This window comes from Hemiscyllium ocellatum, chromosome 19 (genome assembly GCF_020745735.1).
Source record: "Hemiscyllium ocellatum isolate sHemOce1 chromosome 19, sHemOce1.pat.X.cur, whole genome shotgun sequence".
NCBI classification, from domain to species: Eukaryota; Metazoa; Chordata; class Chondrichthyes; order Orectolobiformes; family Hemiscylliidae; genus Hemiscyllium; species Hemiscyllium ocellatum.
The window spans coordinates 18815959-18833430 of NC_083419.1; the positions used below are offsets into that span (position 1 = coordinate 18815959).

A 17472-nucleotide genomic window follows, 5' to 3' on the forward strand; every position below is an offset into this window, starting at 1 on the left:
GCAGTAAAATCGACTTTTCGGGCAAAAGCCCTTCATCAGGACTTTTGCCCTTCATTCAGGCAAAAGCCCTCCTCATTGACTACCTCAGCTGGCTAGACATTTGCAGAATGGTAAGAACTACTTTTAATCACAACTGATGGCTATCCGTGAAGGTGGTAAGATTCTGCCCTGTGAGTGGATTCTATTTTTGAGCAGATCACACTTCTGTGATATGCTTCTATAAATGTCTTTTGTAGTCAACATAGACAGCTGAACAGGAAGTAATATTCATTACAGTACAGTGCCCAATGAATCAATAGCAATGTTATAAATGAGAGACATATAGAATGGTGTAACAATTATAGCTCAGATACAGATCAATTAGGAATAGAGCGTCAGAGACTCTTTTAACAGCACAGAAAGAGGTCTTTCAGTCAATCCTGTTCACACTGGTCATCAGATGGCTCATCCATTCATTTCTCAGCACTTGGCCTGTGACCTTGTATGCTATGGTATTTCAAGTGTTCATCTAAACGTTCTTAAGTATCATGAAGACTCCTACCTCTGTCACCCCTAGAGGCACTGAGGTCCAGATACCCAAACCCACTGGATGAAAAAAATATCCTCAAATCCCCTCTAAACCTTCTGCTCCTTACTTAAAAACTGAGCTCTCTGGTTATTGACCCCTTGACTAAGGAGAAATGTTTCTCCCTATCTATGCCTCAAGCCCATCCCTTCCCCAGCCCTCTTTGCTCCAAGGAACCTTAACCCAGCCTACCAATCTGTCTTCATAGCAGAATCGCCCCAGGGAAACTCTTCTGCACTCTCTCAAACGCAACCACATCCCTCCTTTGGAGTGGCAACCAGAACTCCAGTTGTGGCCTACCTAATGTTACATACAGTTCTATCGAAATCTCCTTCAGGGCAGCTATCCCATATGCTTTCTTACCATTCAGGTGGGGTTTAAAAAAACAGAAAAGAAAAAAAAAATTAAAAATTAAGGGCTGCAAAATTGTACAAAATGACACAACAAAACCAAATCAAAACAATTTTACAATCTTACTTACAAAAAAGGCATGTTATTTAAAATCAGTTGCAGATAATATTCCAATGGAAAGAATGAAAGGGAAAACTTACTAAATAGTTAAATTGACAGCCCATATGGCCTGTCTCTTTAACCTCAATCTCTGTATCCACAGTCCCTATACATTCAGCTCATATACACATGGCCCATATACACAAAATCCTAACACATCCCAAATCTACACAGTCCACATACACGCATCCCATATCCACAGAGTCTATATGCACACAGACTTGAATAATCCATATGCACTTAGTCCATGTTCACACAATTCATGTCTGCACAGCCCATATACCAGACTACACATTCAACAGAAGAATGGAGTTTCAGTGAAGTCTTTCCATTACTCTTTATTAATAGACCTACACTAGTACTGACATTTTCAATTCCACATTCTGCACGTTAAGTATGGCTCAATGTACTTACAAACCAAAGTAAACACTTTGATTCCTTGGTTACAGCAAAGTATCCTGTGAAACCTGAAACCAGCAGCAAGCCGCCCGCTGCCCACATGACATAAATACCTGGAGGAAAGAAAATAGAAACTGTGATTATAAAATCGTTAGGTACATGGTCTCTTCTTTAACTACATTTGATTCTTGCCCCAGTCCCTGACCTCCTCTTTCTCCTTCAGTCCCTCATTGTCTTTCAAGGACCGAACCACTTGTTCAAGTTTCAGCGCATCTCATGTCACTGAAACGGCTCCACAGCACATCATCTGGTTTAGGTCGTGTTCCTCCCAAATTGCCCCATATTGCAGCAAAAAAAATCATTCCTTGCTCTGCCTCCAGTTACCAGTTTGGGGCTGCCCTTGTATCAGTCAGCCATTATTGAAGACAAAGTCAGTCTATGTCCAACTAGTTCCATCTTCTGCACCCTCAGCTCCTGGATGTCAAAGCACATAGCCTGACTCACCTGTAAGTTTTCCCATGGGTGCTGCTCCTTGGCAACACAGTAATGACATAGTGGTAATGTCGCTGGACTTGTAGCCTAGAAGCTAAAGCTCTGGAGATGTAGGTTCGAATCCCACCATAGCAGATAGTGAAATTTGAATCTAAATTAAAAGTTGGCTGTGTAATCTTTGCCCGTTGTTGTAGATATCACCTTTGTTTCAATAGACCCCTTTGGGGAAGGATATTTTCCATTCTTACTTGTCATAGGATCATAAAGTCCTGAGTGTGGAAGCAGGCCATTCGGCCCATCATGTCTGAAACAAGCCTCCAAAGAGCATCCCACTCAGACCACTCCCCCTGCCCTATTCCCATCACTCTGCATTTCCCATGGCTAATCCACTTGTCTGCACATCACGGGACAATTTAGCATGGCCAATCCACCTCACCTGCCTGTCTTTGGACTACGGGAGGAGCACCTGGAGGAAACCCATGCAGACACAGGGAGAATGTGAAAACTCCACACAGATAGTCACCCGAGGCTGGAATCGAACTTGGCTCCCTGATTACTGTGAAAATGTGTTGCTGGTTAAAGCACAGCAGGTCAGGCAGCATCCAAGGAATAGGAAATTCGACGTTACGGGCATAAGCCCTTCATCAGGAATGAGGAGAGTGTGCCAAGCAGGCTAAGATAAAAGGTAGGGAGGAGGGACTTGGGGGAGGGGCGATGGAGATGTGATAGGTGGAAGGAGGTCAAGGTGACGATGATAGGCCGGAGTGGGGTGGGGGCGGAGAGGTCAGGAAGAAGATTGCAGGTTAGGAGGGCGGTGCTGAGTTGAGGGAACCGACTGAGACAAGGTGGGGGGAGGGGAAATGAGGAAACTGGAGAAATCTGAGTTCATTCCTTGTGGTTGGAGGGTTCCCAGGCGGAAGATGAGGCGCTCCTCCTCCAGCCATCGTGTTGTTATGTTCTGCCGGTGGAGGAGTCCAAGGACCTGCATGTCCTCGGTGGAGTGGGAGGGAGAGTTAAAGTGTTGAGCCACGGGGTGGTTGGGTTGGTTGGTCCGGGCGTCCTAGAGGTGTTCTCTGAAGCGTTCCGCAAGTGAGTGGCCTGTCTCCCCAATATAGAGGAGGCCACATCGGGTGCAGCGGATGCAATAGATGATGTGTGTGGAGGTACAGGTGAACTTGTGGCGGATATGGAAGGATCCCTTGAGGCCTTGGAGGGAAGTGAGGGAGGAGGTGTGGGCGCAAGTTTTACATTTCCTGCGGTTGCAGGTGAAGGTGCCGGGAGTGGAGGTTGGGTTGGGGGTGTGGACCTGACGAGGGAGTCACGAAGGGAGTGGTCTTTGCGGAACGCTGATAGGGGAGGGAAGTGAAATATATCCCTGGTGGTGGGGTCCGTTTGGAGGTGGCGGAAATGACGGCGGATGATACGTTGTATACAGAGGTTGGTGGGGTGGTAGGTGAGAACCAGTGGGGTTCTGTCTTGGTGGCAGTTGGAGGAGCGGGGCTCAAGGGCGGAGGAGCGGGAAGTGGAGGAGATGCGGTGGAGGGCATCGTCGATCACGTCTGGGGGGAATCTGCGGTCCTTGAAGAAGGAGGCCATCTGGGCTGTGCGGTGTTGGAACTGGTCCTCCTGGGAGCAGATGCGGCGGAGACGAAGGAATTGGGAATATGGGATGGAGTTTTTACAGGGGGCAGGGTGGAAGCAGGTGTAGTCCAGGTAGCTGTGGGAGTCAGTCGATTTATAGTAGATGTCTGTGTTGAGTCGGTCGCCCGAGATAGAAATGGAAAGGTCTAGGAAGGGGAGGGAGGAGTCTGAGACAGTCCAGGTGAATTTGAGGTCAGGATGGAAGATGTTGTGAAACTTGAAAGGGTTCAGAAATGATTTACAAGGATGTTGCCAGGGTTGGAGGATTTGAACTAGAGGGAGAGGCTGAACAGGCTGGGGCTGTTTTTTTCTGGAGCGTCGGAGGCTGAGGGGTGACAAAATCATGAGGGGTATGGATAGGGTACATAAATGAAGTCTCTTCCCCGGGCTGGTAGTGTCCAGAACTAGAGGGCATAGGTTTAGAATGAGAGGGGAAAGATATAAAAGAGACCTAAGGAGCAACTTTTTCACACAGAGGGTGTATGGAATGAGCTGCCAGAGGAAGTGGTGGAGGCTGGTACAATTGCAACATTTAAAAGGCATCTGGATGGGTATATGAATAGGAAGGGTTTGGAGGGATATGGGCCAGGTGCTGGCAGGTGGGACTAAATTGGGTTGGGATATCTGATCGGCATGGACAGGTTGGACCGAAGGGTCTATTTCCATGTTGTACATCTCTATGACCCTGTGACTCTATGAGTGCACAGAACTGTCAAGTGGTTGTCTGAAAACAAATACTTCATGAGTGACTGCAGATTTCTCAGAAGAATTATCAACTATTTCACTGCTTACTTATTACATATCTTCATTGTTCTTGTTAAACAACAGGGGAAGTTGTTTCTGAGGATTTTTTAAGTATTCACAGACTTTCCATTATCACTTCCTCTCACAGGCAGCCTGAAGTAAGATCAATCGAGGCCTACTGCCATGTTAATCTAAAACTGGGAACAGGAGTCGGCCATTCAGCCCTTTGAGCCTGCATTGCCATACTGAATGATTATGACCAAAAGCTAACTCAATGCCACATTCCTGCTTTCAGTTCAAGTGCAAGGAAAGATGGCCATTCAGCCCCTCAGGGCTTGTTCCATCATTCTATCTGATAATAGCTGATGTAGCTCAATCCTACTTATCTGGCTTTGCTTCATATTTCTCTTAATTGAACCCAGTAAAATAATTCTCAGTCTCTGGATTACAATTTCCAATTGACTCCCGACATCCACAGACTTCATGGGGAGAGAGATCCAGATTCTCACTCCCCACTGTGGGACAAGTGCATCCTGACATCAGTCCGGAAGTGTTTAGGCTCAAGTTCTACTGTCGTGCCAGACTCCCACACCCCTGCACCACATCCAAAGGCCCACCACAGTCACACTGCCAAGGAGAGAGTGAACAGTTCTCCTTTACCTCCCCTATCGAATCATTCCATTATTTTAAATACCTCAGTTCAAATACCCTTCAACCCCTAAACTCCAAGGATTTCTTTTGCAAACTGTCCTCATAATTTAACCATTTATTATTCAGGTGATGGTACTGCATTCACTTCAATGCCAACACAACAGAGCAAACCTCAACCCAGGGCTCAGTAATTGAAGGAGGACCAGTGCTGGAAGTGGTAGTTCAGTAAATCCTGAGTTGTTTCAAGAGCAATTGCTAACCCATTCCTGACAGGGTGAGGAGAATGTGACCACTGTTCTAGTAACTCACTTGTCTCCTGCTTGGGTTGTACCAGCCTGACCTTCTCAGGAATCCTGATGAAGGGCCTTTGCCCGAAACATCAATTTTCCTGCTCCTCGGATGCTGCCTGACCTGCTGTGCTTTTCCAGCACCACTCTAATCGTGACTCTAATCTCCAGCATCTGCAGTATTCACTTCTGCCTAGAGAGAGAAGCTGATCTGATACTGCACCGAAAATGTTGACACTTTTTCTCTCCACAGATACTGCCAGACCTGCTGAGGCTCTGCAGCATCCTCTGTGTCTGTGTGGGATTCCTCTGGGTGCTCCGGTTTCCTCCCACAATCCAAAGACATGCAGGTTAAGTGAATTGGCCATGCTAAATTGCCTAGAGTGATCAGGGATGTGTAGGCTAGGTGCATTAGTCAGGAATAAATGTAGAGTAATAGGGTAGGGACATGGGTCTGGGTGGGATACTCTTCAGAGGGTCGGTGTGGACTTGTTGGGCCAAAGGGCCTGTTTCCACACTGTAGGGATTCTATGATTTTATGAAAATGTGCCATTCCTTAAGTCCCAAACAAGGAAGAGTTGCAACCAAAACTCTGTGTTCTAACTGTGATCAAGTTTCGTTCACTTATTAACTCCAGGGATGCTGACCTTCATTTGCATCTGATCCAGCTACACCTTAAACTTGATTGATTGATTTATTCAATGTCATGTGTACCAAAGTACGTGAAAAGCTTTGTTTATGAACAGTACAGGCAGATCATAGGAAGCAAAGATGTACAGATCAAAAATATTTAAACAGAGGCACACAGGTTACATTGGACAGGGCCTGCACTAGGTGACAAATCCACATTCCTATTTTCAAATCCCTGCATGTTCTTACCCTTCCCTAAATAGGTGATCTGCTTCAACTCTACACCGCTCTCAGATACCTGTGCTCCACTGGTCATGGCCTCTTAAATATCTCTGATTTGCATCATATTTGATTTCAAAATGAGTTTTCAACCACATCTGGCCACCAAGATCATCTACTTCCATGTTAATGTAAAACGAGGAACAGGAGTAGGCCATTCAGCCCTTTGAGCCTGCATTGCCATACTGAATGATTATGACCAAACACTAACTCAATGCCATATTCCTGTTTTTACTCCAAACCCCTCTCTGCCTTTAACATGTAAACATCAATCAAACTCTTTTTTGAATATACTGTGCAAATTCTACAGCTTGATCGAAATTCCATTGATTTTGATCACTTTAGTTCATTTGCTGCTGAAATCCTCATTTGTGCACTTTTTTAAAATGTATGCAGGCGTTGTTGTCATTTATTGTCTATTCCTAATTGCTGAGAGGGCAGTTAAGAGTCAACAACATTATTGTGGGTCAGGAGTCACATCAAGGCCAGACCATGGTGGCTCAGTGGGTTGGCACTACTGCCCCACAGCACCAGGGACCCAGGTTTGATTCCACCCTCGGGCAACTGTCTGTGTGGAGTTTGCATATTCTCCCCGTGTCTCTGTGTAGGTTTCCATCAGGTGCTCCAGTTTCCTCCCACAAACTCCCACCACCAAAGATGTCCAGGTTAGATAGATTGGCTCTGCTAAATTACCCAGAGTGTTCAGGGATGTGTAGATTAGGGTGTTAGCCATGGGAAATGCAGGTTATAGGATAACCAGATGGTTTGAATGGGATCCTCTTTGGAGGGTCAGTGTGGATTTGTTGGGCCAAATAGCCTGTTTCCACATTGTAGGAATTCTATATATATAACGCTCCTTTCACACCACCCTCTGTAAATCTAAATCCATCCAGAATTCTGATCTTCAAATCCTGATTCGGGCAAGCCCTCTTCATTGACCTCTCTAGACCAAGAAGTGATGACTGGGATGGGAAGGGATGAAGATATCTGGACATATTTAATACAGCAGCTTTGTTGGGCTGGGAGCCTGGAAAAACAGGTGATAGTTGAATGGAACTTGGTGAGAGTTAGAAAGCAATGGGCAGAACAGTGAAGGAACCAAGAGACCAGGGGGGATGGGAGAAAGTGAGGACTGCAGATGCTGGAGATCAGAGCTGAAAAATGTGTTGCTGGAAAAGTGCAGCAGGTCAGGCAGCATCCAAAGAGCAGGAGAATCAACGTTTCGGGCATGAGCCCTTCTTCAGGAAGAAGGGCTCATGCCCAAAACGTTGATTCTCCTGCTCTTTGGATGCTGCCTGACCTGCTGTGCTTTTCTAGCAGCACATTTTTCAACCAGGGGATGGGATCAAGTTTGGATTGAGAAGCAGTGAGAGTTGAAAATTTAATTGGATTTCACCAAACACTCACCAATAATTAATTTCTCCCCATTCGCACCAACTTCATAAAGACTTTTTGTCCTTTCATCAAAGCGAAACCAAAATGCCAGTAGCAAAATGATGAGTCCCAGCAACTGGAAAGTAAAAATGAGGAAGGTGATGTTAACATTGTTAATCATGAAGATTCTATAGGAAACAGTGTCTAATATATTTATTCTTAATAAACTCCATAGCACCTGAATGTCATTTAGGGAAGGAAATCTGCCTACATGAGAACCCAAACCCACAGCAATTTGTGACTCTTAATCGCCCTCTAAAACAACCAACACACTTCTCAGCTGTCTGCAAGAGATACAGGGTTCAAGAATGTGGCGAGTTATCAGCTTCTCCAGGACAATTAGGCATGGGCGGGCCCTCATGTACCTTGCATGGCAGTCAGTGGTGTAATAGAGCCATAGAGATGTACAGCACAGAAACAGACCTGCCGGTCCAATTCGTCCATGCTGACCAGATATCCCAACCTATTCTAGTCCCACTTGCCAGCACCCAGCCCATATCCCTCCAAACCCTTCCTATTCATATACGCATCCAGATGCCTTTTAAATGTTACAATTGAACCAGCCTCCACCACTTCCTCTGGCAGCTCATTCCATACATGCTCCACCCTCTACATGAAAACATTGCCCCTTAGGTCTCTTTTATATTTTTCCCTTCTCACCCTAATCCTATGCCCTCACTTCTGGACTCCTCCGCCCCAGGGAAAAGACCTTGACTACTTATCCTATCTGTGCCCTTCATGATTTTATAAACCTCACCCCTCAGCCTCTGACGCTCCAGGAAAAACAGCCCCAACCTATTCAACATCTCCCTACAGCTCAAATCCTCCAAACTTGGCAACATCCTTGTAAATCTCTTCTGAACCCTTTCATGTTTCACAACACGTTTCTGATAGGAAGAGACCAGAGTTGCACGCAATATTCCACAAGTGGCCGAATCAATGTTCTGTACAGACACAACATGACCTCCCAACTCCTGTACTCAGTACTCTGACCAATAAAGGAAAGCATACAAAATGCCTTCACTATTCTATCTACCTGCAGTTCCACTTTCAAGGAGCTATGAACCTGCACCCCAAGGTCTCTTTGTTCAGCAAACACTCCCTAGGACCTTAACATTAAGTGTATAAGTCTTGCTAAGATTTGCTTTCCTAGAATGCAACACCTCACATTTATCTAAATTAAACTCCATCTGCCACTCCTCTGCCCATTGGCCCACCTGATCAAGATCCCATTACAACCATTAACCCTCTTCGCTGTCCACTACACCGCCGATTTTGGTGTCATCTGCAAACTTACTAACTATACCTCCTATATCCACATTCAAATCATTTATATTAATGAAGAATAGTAGTAGACCCAGCACTGACCCTTGTGGCACTCCACAAGGACAGTCCTTCAGTCTGAAAAAGAACTCTCCACCTCCAACCTCTGTCTTCTACCTTTGAGCCAGTTCTGCATCAAAATAGGTAGTTCTCCCTGTATTCCTCGCTAACCAGTCTCCCATGGGGAACCTTGTTGAATACTTTACAGAAGTCCATATAGATCACATCTATTACTCTGCTTTTATCAATCTTCTTTGTTATTTCTTCAAAAAACTTAATCAAGTTCCTGAGACATGATGTCCCATGCACAAAGCCATGCTGACTATCCCTAATCAGTCCTTCCCTTTCCAAATATGTGTAAATCCTGTCCCTCAGGATTCCAGCCAACAACTTGCCCACCATCAACGATAGGCTCACTGGTCTATAGTTCCCTGGCTTGTCTTTATCTCCTTTCTTAAACAGTGGCACCACCTTTGCCAACCTCCAGTCTTTCAGCACCTCATCTGTGACTATCGATGATACAAACATCACAGCAAGGGGCCCAGCAATCACTTCTCTAGCTTCCCACAGAGTTCTAGGGTACACCTGATCAGGTCCTGAGGATTCATCCACCTTTATGTGTTTCAAGACATCCAGCACTTCCTCGTCTGTAAATGGACATTTTTCAAGATGTCACCATCTATTTCCCCACATTCTAAATCTTCCATGTCCTTTTCCACAGTAAATACTGATGCAAAATACTCGTTTACTATCTTCCCCATCTCTTGCAGCTCCACACAAAGGCCTCCTTGCTGATCTTTGAGGGGCTCTATTCTCTCCCTAGTTACCCTTTTGTCCTTAATGTATTTGAAAAAACCCTTTGGATTCTCCTTAAACCTATTTTCCAAAGCTATCTCATGTCTCCTTTTTGCCCTCCTGATTTCCCTTTAAGTATACTCCTACTGCCTTTATACTCTTCTAAGGATTCACTCCATCTATCCTGTCTACACCTGGCATATGCTTCCTTCTTTTTCTTAACCAAACCCTCAATTTCTTTAGCTATCCAGCATTCCCTATACCTACCAGCCTTTCCTTTCACCCTGACAGGAATATACTGTCTTAGGACTCTTATTATCTCATTTCTGAAGGCTTCCCATTTTCCAGCTGTCCCTTTACCTGTGAACATCTGCCCCAAACAGCTTTCGAAAGTTCTTGCCTAATGTCATCGAAGTTAATCTTCCTCCAATTTAGAACTTCAACTTTTAGATCTGGTCTATCCTTTTCCATCACTATTTTAAAAAGAATAGAATTATGGTCGCTGGCCCCAAAGTGCTCCCCCACTGACACCTCAGTCACCTGCCCCGCCTTATTTCCCAAGAGTAGGTCAGGTTTTACACCTTTTGAAAATGTGTTGCTGGTTAAAGCTGTGCTTTAACCAGCAACACATTTTCAACTGTGACCTCCAGCATCTGCAGACCTCATTTTTTACCCGCAGGTTTTACACCTTCTCTAGTACGTACACCCACATACTGAATCAGAAAATTGTCTTGTACACACTTAATAAATTTCCCTCCATCTAAACCTTTAACACTATGGCAGTCCCAGTCCATGTTTGGAAAGTTAAAATCCCCTACCATAACCATCCTATTATACTTACAGATAACTGAAATCTCCTTCCAAATTTGTTTTGCATTTTCATGCTGACTATTAGGAGGTCTATAATACAATCCCAATAAGGTGATCATCCCTTCCCTATCTCTTAGTTTCACCAAAAAACCTCTCTGGATGTATTTCTGGGAATATCCTCCCTCAGCACAGCTGTAATGCTATCCCTTATCAAAAATGCAACTCGCTCTCCTCTCTTGCCTCCCTTTCTATCCTTCCTGTAGCATTTGTATCCTGGAACATTCAGCTGCCAGTCCTGCCCATCCCTGAGCCATGTTTCTGTAATTGCTATGATCTCCCAGTCCCATGTTCCTAACCATGCCCTGAGTTCATCTGCCTTCCTTGTTAGGCCCCTTGCACTGAAATAAATGCAATTTCATTTATCAGTCCTACCTTGTTCTCTGCTTTGTCCCTGCCCTGCCCTGACTGTTTGACTCACTTCCTTTCTTAACTGTAGCAGTCTCAGATTGATCTCTATCTCCCTGGTTCCCACCGCACCCCCCCCCCGCCTCCCCACCTCCCACCCCATTCCCTACTAGTTTAAATCCTGCTGAGCAGCTCTGGTAAACCTCTCTGCCTGTATATTAGTCCCCTTCCAATTCAGGTGCAATTCATCCTTCTTGTACAGGTCACTTCCACCCAGAAAAGATTCCAATGATACAAAAATGTGAATCATTCTAGCTCCTCGGCCACGCATTTATCTGTTCTATCCTCCGATTCCTACCCTCACCAGCTCGTAGCACCGTGAGTAATCCAGATATTATTACCCTCAAGGACTTGCCTAACTTTCCGCATTTTCCCCTCAGAATTTCATCCTTTTCCCCTCCTATGTCATTGGTTCCAATATGTACAATTACCTCCTGCTGTTGAAAAATGTGATGCTGGAAAATCACAGCAGGCCAGGCAGCCTTTGAGGAGCAGGAGAATCAACGTTTCGGGCATAAGTCCTTCTTCAGGAATGAGGCTGGTGTGCCAGGTGGGCTGAGATAAAAGGTGGTGGTGGGGGGTTTGGGGGAGCGGCACTGGGAACACGATAGGTGGAAGGAGGTCAAGGTAAGGGTGATAGGCCGGAGAGGGGGGTGAGGGCGGAGAGGTCGGGAAGAAGATTGCAGGTCAAGAGGGCGGTGCTGAGTCCGAGGGTTGGGACTGAGATAAGGTGGGGGAAGGGGAAATGAGGAAGCTGGAGAAATCTACATTCATCCCGTGTGGTTGGAAGGTCCCTAGGCGGAAGATGAGGCGTTCTTCCTCCAGGCGTCGTGTGGTCAGGGTCCGGCGATGGAGGAGGCCAAGGACCTGCCTGTCCTTGGTGGAGTGGGAGGGGGAGTTAAAGTGTTCAGCCATGGGACAGTTGGGTTGGTTGGTGCGGATGTCCCAGAGGAGTTCCCTGAAACGTTCAGCAAGTAGGCGGCCTGTCTCCAGAATGTTGCGGAGACCATATCGGGTGCAATGGATACAGTAAATGACGTGTGGAGGTGCAGGTGAATTTGCGACGGATATGTCTCATTGGGGAGACAGGCCGCCTACTTGCAGAATGTTTCAGGTAACACCTCTGGGACACCCAGAACCAACCAACCCAACCGTCCAATTGCTGAACAGCTTCCTCATTTCCCCTCCCCTCCACCTTATCTCAGTCCCAAACCCCGGACTCAGCAACGCCTTCTTGACCTGCAATCTTCTTCCCGACTTTTCCGCCCCCACCCCCTCTCTGGCCTATCACCCTCACCCTCATCTCCTTCCACCTATCATATTCCCAGCGCCCCTCCCCCAAATCCCCTCCCCCCTACCTTTTATCTCAGCCCGCCTGGCACACCAGCCTCATTCCTGAAGAAGGGCTTATGCCCGAAACGTCAATTCTCCTGCCCCTCGGATGCTGCCTGGCCTGTTGTGTTTTTCCAGCATCACATTTTTCAACTCTGGTCTCCAACATCTGCAGTCCTCACTTTCTTCTAATTACCTCCTGCTGACCCCTCTCCCCCATGAGAACATTCTGCATCCTCTCTGATCCTGGCACCAGGGAGGCAACACACCATTCTGGTTTTTCGCTGCTGACCACAGAAACATTGATTTCTGCCTCCAATTAGGGAGTCCCCTAACACAATCTAATAGTAATGCAACTAATCTAATAATTCAGCACTGGGTATAGAGTCATAGAGATGTACAGCATGGAAACAGACCCTTCGGTCCAACTCATCCATGCCGATCAGATATCCCAACCCAATCTAGTCCCACCTGCCAGCACCTGGCCCATATCCCTCCAAACCCTTCCTTTTAATATACCCATCCAAATGCCTCTTAAATGTTGCAATTGTACCAGCCTCCACTACATCCTCTGGCAGCTTATTCCATGTACGTACCATTCTCTGTGTGAAAAAGTTGCCTTTTACATCTCTTTTATATCTTTCCCCTCTTTCCTTGTGCATTCAAATCTCACATGCAGGAGGTGAAATTTGAACTCAGTTAAAAACAACAATAAAAGACCATGTAGCTACTGTTGGTTGTTGTAAAAGCCCATCTTGTTCACTCATGCAATTTAGGGAAGGGAATCTATTGACCACACCTGACTTTAGCCAACATGAGACTTTAAACTCACAGCAATGTGTTTAACTTTTAATTGCCCTTGAAATGGTCTGGCAAGTCATTCAGTTCCATGTCAATTAGAATGATAGAATCCCTACAGTGTAGAAATAAGCCATTTGGCCCATCAAGTCCACACTGACCCTCCAATGAGCATCCCTCCCGGACCAACTCCCTTACCCTATCCTATCCTTGTAACCCTGCATTTCCCTTGGCTAATCCATCTAGCCTGCACACCCCTGGCAACTAAACATGGCCAATCCACCTAATCTGCATATCTTTGAACTGGTGGGCGGGGGGGTGGGAACCAGAGCACCTAGAGGAAACACAGAAAGAATGTACAAACTCCACACAGGCAGTCGCCTGAGGGTGGAATCGAACACAGGTCCCTGGTGCTGTGAGGCAACAGTGCTAACCACTGAGGCATCTGTGCTGCCCACTTAGTCCAGACAATGATTTCAACATCATATGAATAAATATTAAATAAAGTGTAAATGAAAGGTATCATTGATAATAGGACAATCTTATTTTAGCAAATGAGCTGTTCTCTCCAACATCCATGGACCATGAAATTTCCCATCGAATATCATTTATAGGGGCTCATTTATTCAAAGGTATTGGCTTAATACCATGTACTCAGAGAGAGTCTTGGCTGACTTCCAGAAGTTCAAAATGCTTTACTGCTAAGTGAGGTGTGGTTCCTGTCATGTGGGAATTACAGCAACTAATTTGTCTGCAGCACGATCGCACATTGCAACAATGAAAAGTTCAGTTTTTTTTAAAATGGTGTTTGCTTGAGGAATAAATATTGTGCAGGAGAGCAGGAAGAAACTCTCGTGTTGTGGGGATTCAATTCAATATCTTCAATAAGAATCTGCAACAATGCAGCATTCTCTTGGTAATGTATTGAGAGCATCAGTCTGGATTCTGTGACTGGGCTGCACTGGTACTTGAACTTACAACTTTACGGCTCAGAGGTGAGAGTGCCAACCAATGAGATATGGCTGAAAAGTAACAAACACCAGTCTGGTCATGAATGGCGGATTGACCACAGCAGTGAATGTAGGTAAATTCGAACATAGCTATTAAAATGCAGTTGAAAACGCAGGAGAGACCAGAGAATCACAAAAACATTTTAAAAAAAGGAGAAAAGCAATTGAAGAAGAAAGGTAGGGAAGCAAACTAACTTTGCTGTAATTTGGACATGAATTTTCACTTCAAGAGATTTGTTTGGAATTGTGACTGCAAGTTACAAACAGCTCAGTGAAACAGTGTGGACTCATATACCCTGTTCATTCAGGGTTTTATACCATTCTTTTCCAAGTTACAGAAAACCAACAGGAGAATCTTATGAAAGATTGACCATTTCAATTCTAGATAGTAATCTGACATCTTTTAGCCTCCCCTATTTTATTTTGGGGACACTGTAGCATTGCTGGGTCACTCTTCTCCATCTCTATCACCCATTCCTCTTCCAATTCTATTTAAGTCTCAGATTTCCTCTTCAATTTGCCGTTACTGCTGAGCACAAGCTGGGGGAGTGTGGATACCTGTGGTTTGGGTAACAACGATGGCCCTTTTACACATACTGCAGCAGTGAATTGTGCATCAGTTTTGTTTTTTTCACTCACGGGACCTAAATGTCACTGGCCGGCCAAGCCTTTATTGCCGCGTCCCAATTACCCTTAAGAAGGGGGAGGTGAGCTGCCTTCCTGAACCGCTGCAGTCGATGTCCTGTCGTGATATGCACAATCCCATTAGGGAGTGAATTCTAGGAACTTGTCCCAGCAGTACTGAAGGAAGAGCAATATATTTCCAAGTCAGGATGGTTAGCAGTTTGGAGGGTGTACTTGCAGTTGATGAGTGTTCCCAGGTATATCTGCTGCCTTTTTCAGTGGAAGTGGTGGCAGGTTTGGAAGGTATAGACCAGAAACTTGATTTGTCCAAACTGATTGAATATACATCAACCCCCAGCACTCTGACTGTCGGTGCTGCCTCACATCAGTTTGCCCTCTCCATTACCTGTCACCTGCAACCCTCAGGGGAGACCATGGAAACAAGGAAAGCCACCACCTCCCCAAACCCCCAATACCTTAACAACATCCTTCAACTACACTGAGAGGTGGCAGCAACCCTTTTAGAGCCACAGGCTTGAACCTCGAGATTGCTTTCAGTTCTGATTGAAGCGAATGGAGTTCGCACAATGTCACACGAAACAAAATGAAGCTGACTGAAGATCTTTGAACATCCCACCAAGTTCCTGGGCACTGCTAAATACCCATCCACACAAACCATGGCAGGGATATGCGCAAATTGAAAGTGTTGTATCTCCAGTTTGCTGCTCTCAGAAAAGGCCAGGGAACATTCAGTGTCCGATCAAGGCAATACAGTGAGACACAGTTCCAGCACAGCTATGTAACCCAACCGTCAGAACCATAGAAGCATTGTTTTTCCCTTCAACACAAACCTCAAGGAAGAGCTTTTATCTAAGGATTGTTTTAGGCCCCCATTTTAAAATGCACAAAAGTTGCTTTATAATAATTTTAAAATTATTTCAAATAAGTTTTATATTTCAAATAATACTTCAGTAAAGTATGAAAATATTAAAAAGGCATTGATAAATAATTCATTATACAACAAATAAAGTCTAAAAAAAATGAACAACCAAGGATCAACAATGACCTTATTATGGTCAATATTCATCTTAGAAATTGCTAAACTCTGTTTTTACAAACAACAGAAAGTCGCACTCAAAAAACAAGCAGGAAGTCCAACCTACCGCAAATATCAGGTTGAGTATAAGGAGACAATATTTAATGCATCTTGCCTGAATCACCACCATTTTGACAATCCTTCAGCAGAAAGTTTTAGCCCGTGTTGTTTTGATGCAGGACGCTCTCAGCACAAAGTAAGTGACAGACTGCTACTTAACCAAGTTCAACACAGCATGCAGAAAGCTTCCTGTCCACCCTGTGACTTATTGCGAAATGCAACAATTCCCCAGTGAATGCTTGGTACAGGACCTAAGCATCAAAAAGGTTGCAGCGTCACACAGTGTAATAAGACAGAAAGCAAATTGTTATTTTAGAATTAGAATTAGAATTTATTGTGATATGTATTCTTACAAGAAAAATGCAATGAAGAGTGTTCTAAGCCACCCTAACATGGCACGTATAATGATAGAACTCATGGTAAAATCAAAAGTTACAAAATTAAGGAAATATATGACAAAGATCATCAAAGGCTATTTAAAGGCTCCTGGCCTTGAAGAAAGCTGCTCCTTGTGCTGTTTTTGGAACCTGGAATTATACGAGGAGAAAGTGAGGTCTGCAGATGCTGGAGATCAGAGCTGAAAATGTGTTGCTGGAAAAGCGCAGCAGGTCAGGCAGCATCCAAGGAACAGAAGATTCGACGTTTCGGGCATAAGCCCTTGAAGGGCTTATGCCCGAAACGTCGAATCTCCTGTTCCTTGGATGCTGCCTGATCTGCTGCGCTTTTCCAGCAACACATTTTCAACCCGGAATTATACACCAAGTAGACAAATGGAAAAACTGAACAGAAACACTTCACCATTGATGTTTGCACCTCCTCAGCTGAGCTCTGCACCCCCGAATCACCTGGCTGGCTCCCTTAAAGAGGCAGCATCCCCAACTAAATACGTGATACCCTTCCCCCTTTATTTTAAAACTTCCATTAATAAACAGATATAGTTTTCAAGATTATACAGACATTGTTGCCAGCATACACACATGGTCCAGAATATCTACAAAAGCACAGTATCCATGGGAAAAATGGCTGCTCAGCCCTTATACAAGATGTTCTGTCCATAGACTATAGCGACATGATTGATCTCTCAGATGGTTCCGAGAAGACTGTCCCCCTGGTGAATGCTCCCATGTTAGTCGTTCCCTGTGCTAATGTACGTTCCTGCTTGGCATTGCCCGCTCACCGACCCCCCTCACACCCATTCTCCTCAATGACTGTGATGGATCCTGAGTGCATACGCATCTCTTTAGCCAGTGTCCCCTCACGGCTGCCACTCTCAGCCTGCTCCCTGTTGAGTACCTTCTTTCCTGGAGTCAACTGCGGCCCGAGGATCCTCAAAGTTGCGTCCTTAATCCCGTGCATTTCCAAAATCCAGGCAACATCTCCGCTGGACAAAATCAAAACAACATTTGCACACCATTCCTGTCGCCAATCATTGTGTTGGTACTTCCTTGGGAACAGGAATTGTGTGCAGGCAGACAAGTTGTAAACCTGAACAGGAACATTTTAGTTGCAATCTTCCAAAATTCCCTG

General features: G+C 45.1%; 1 protein-coding gene across 1 annotated transcript in view; it reads right to left on the bottom strand.

Moving 5' to 3' along the window:
- LOC132824887 (CD9 antigen-like) overlaps window positions 1–16148 on the bottom strand; it is a 31760-nt gene extending 15612 nt beyond the window's left edge. The window contains exons 1-3 of the mRNA XM_060839726.1: window positions 15953–16148; window positions 7606–7708; window positions 1490–1587 (exon numbers count right to left, since the gene is read on the bottom strand). Coding sequence (XP_060695709.1) covers window positions 1490–1587; window positions 7606–7708; window positions 15953–16015 — 264 coding nt within the window. The 5' untranslated portion in view covers window positions 16016–16148. The remainder of the gene's footprint in view (window positions 1–1489; window positions 1588–7605; window positions 7709–15952) is intronic.
- Window positions 16149–17472: the final 1324 nt, after the last annotated feature.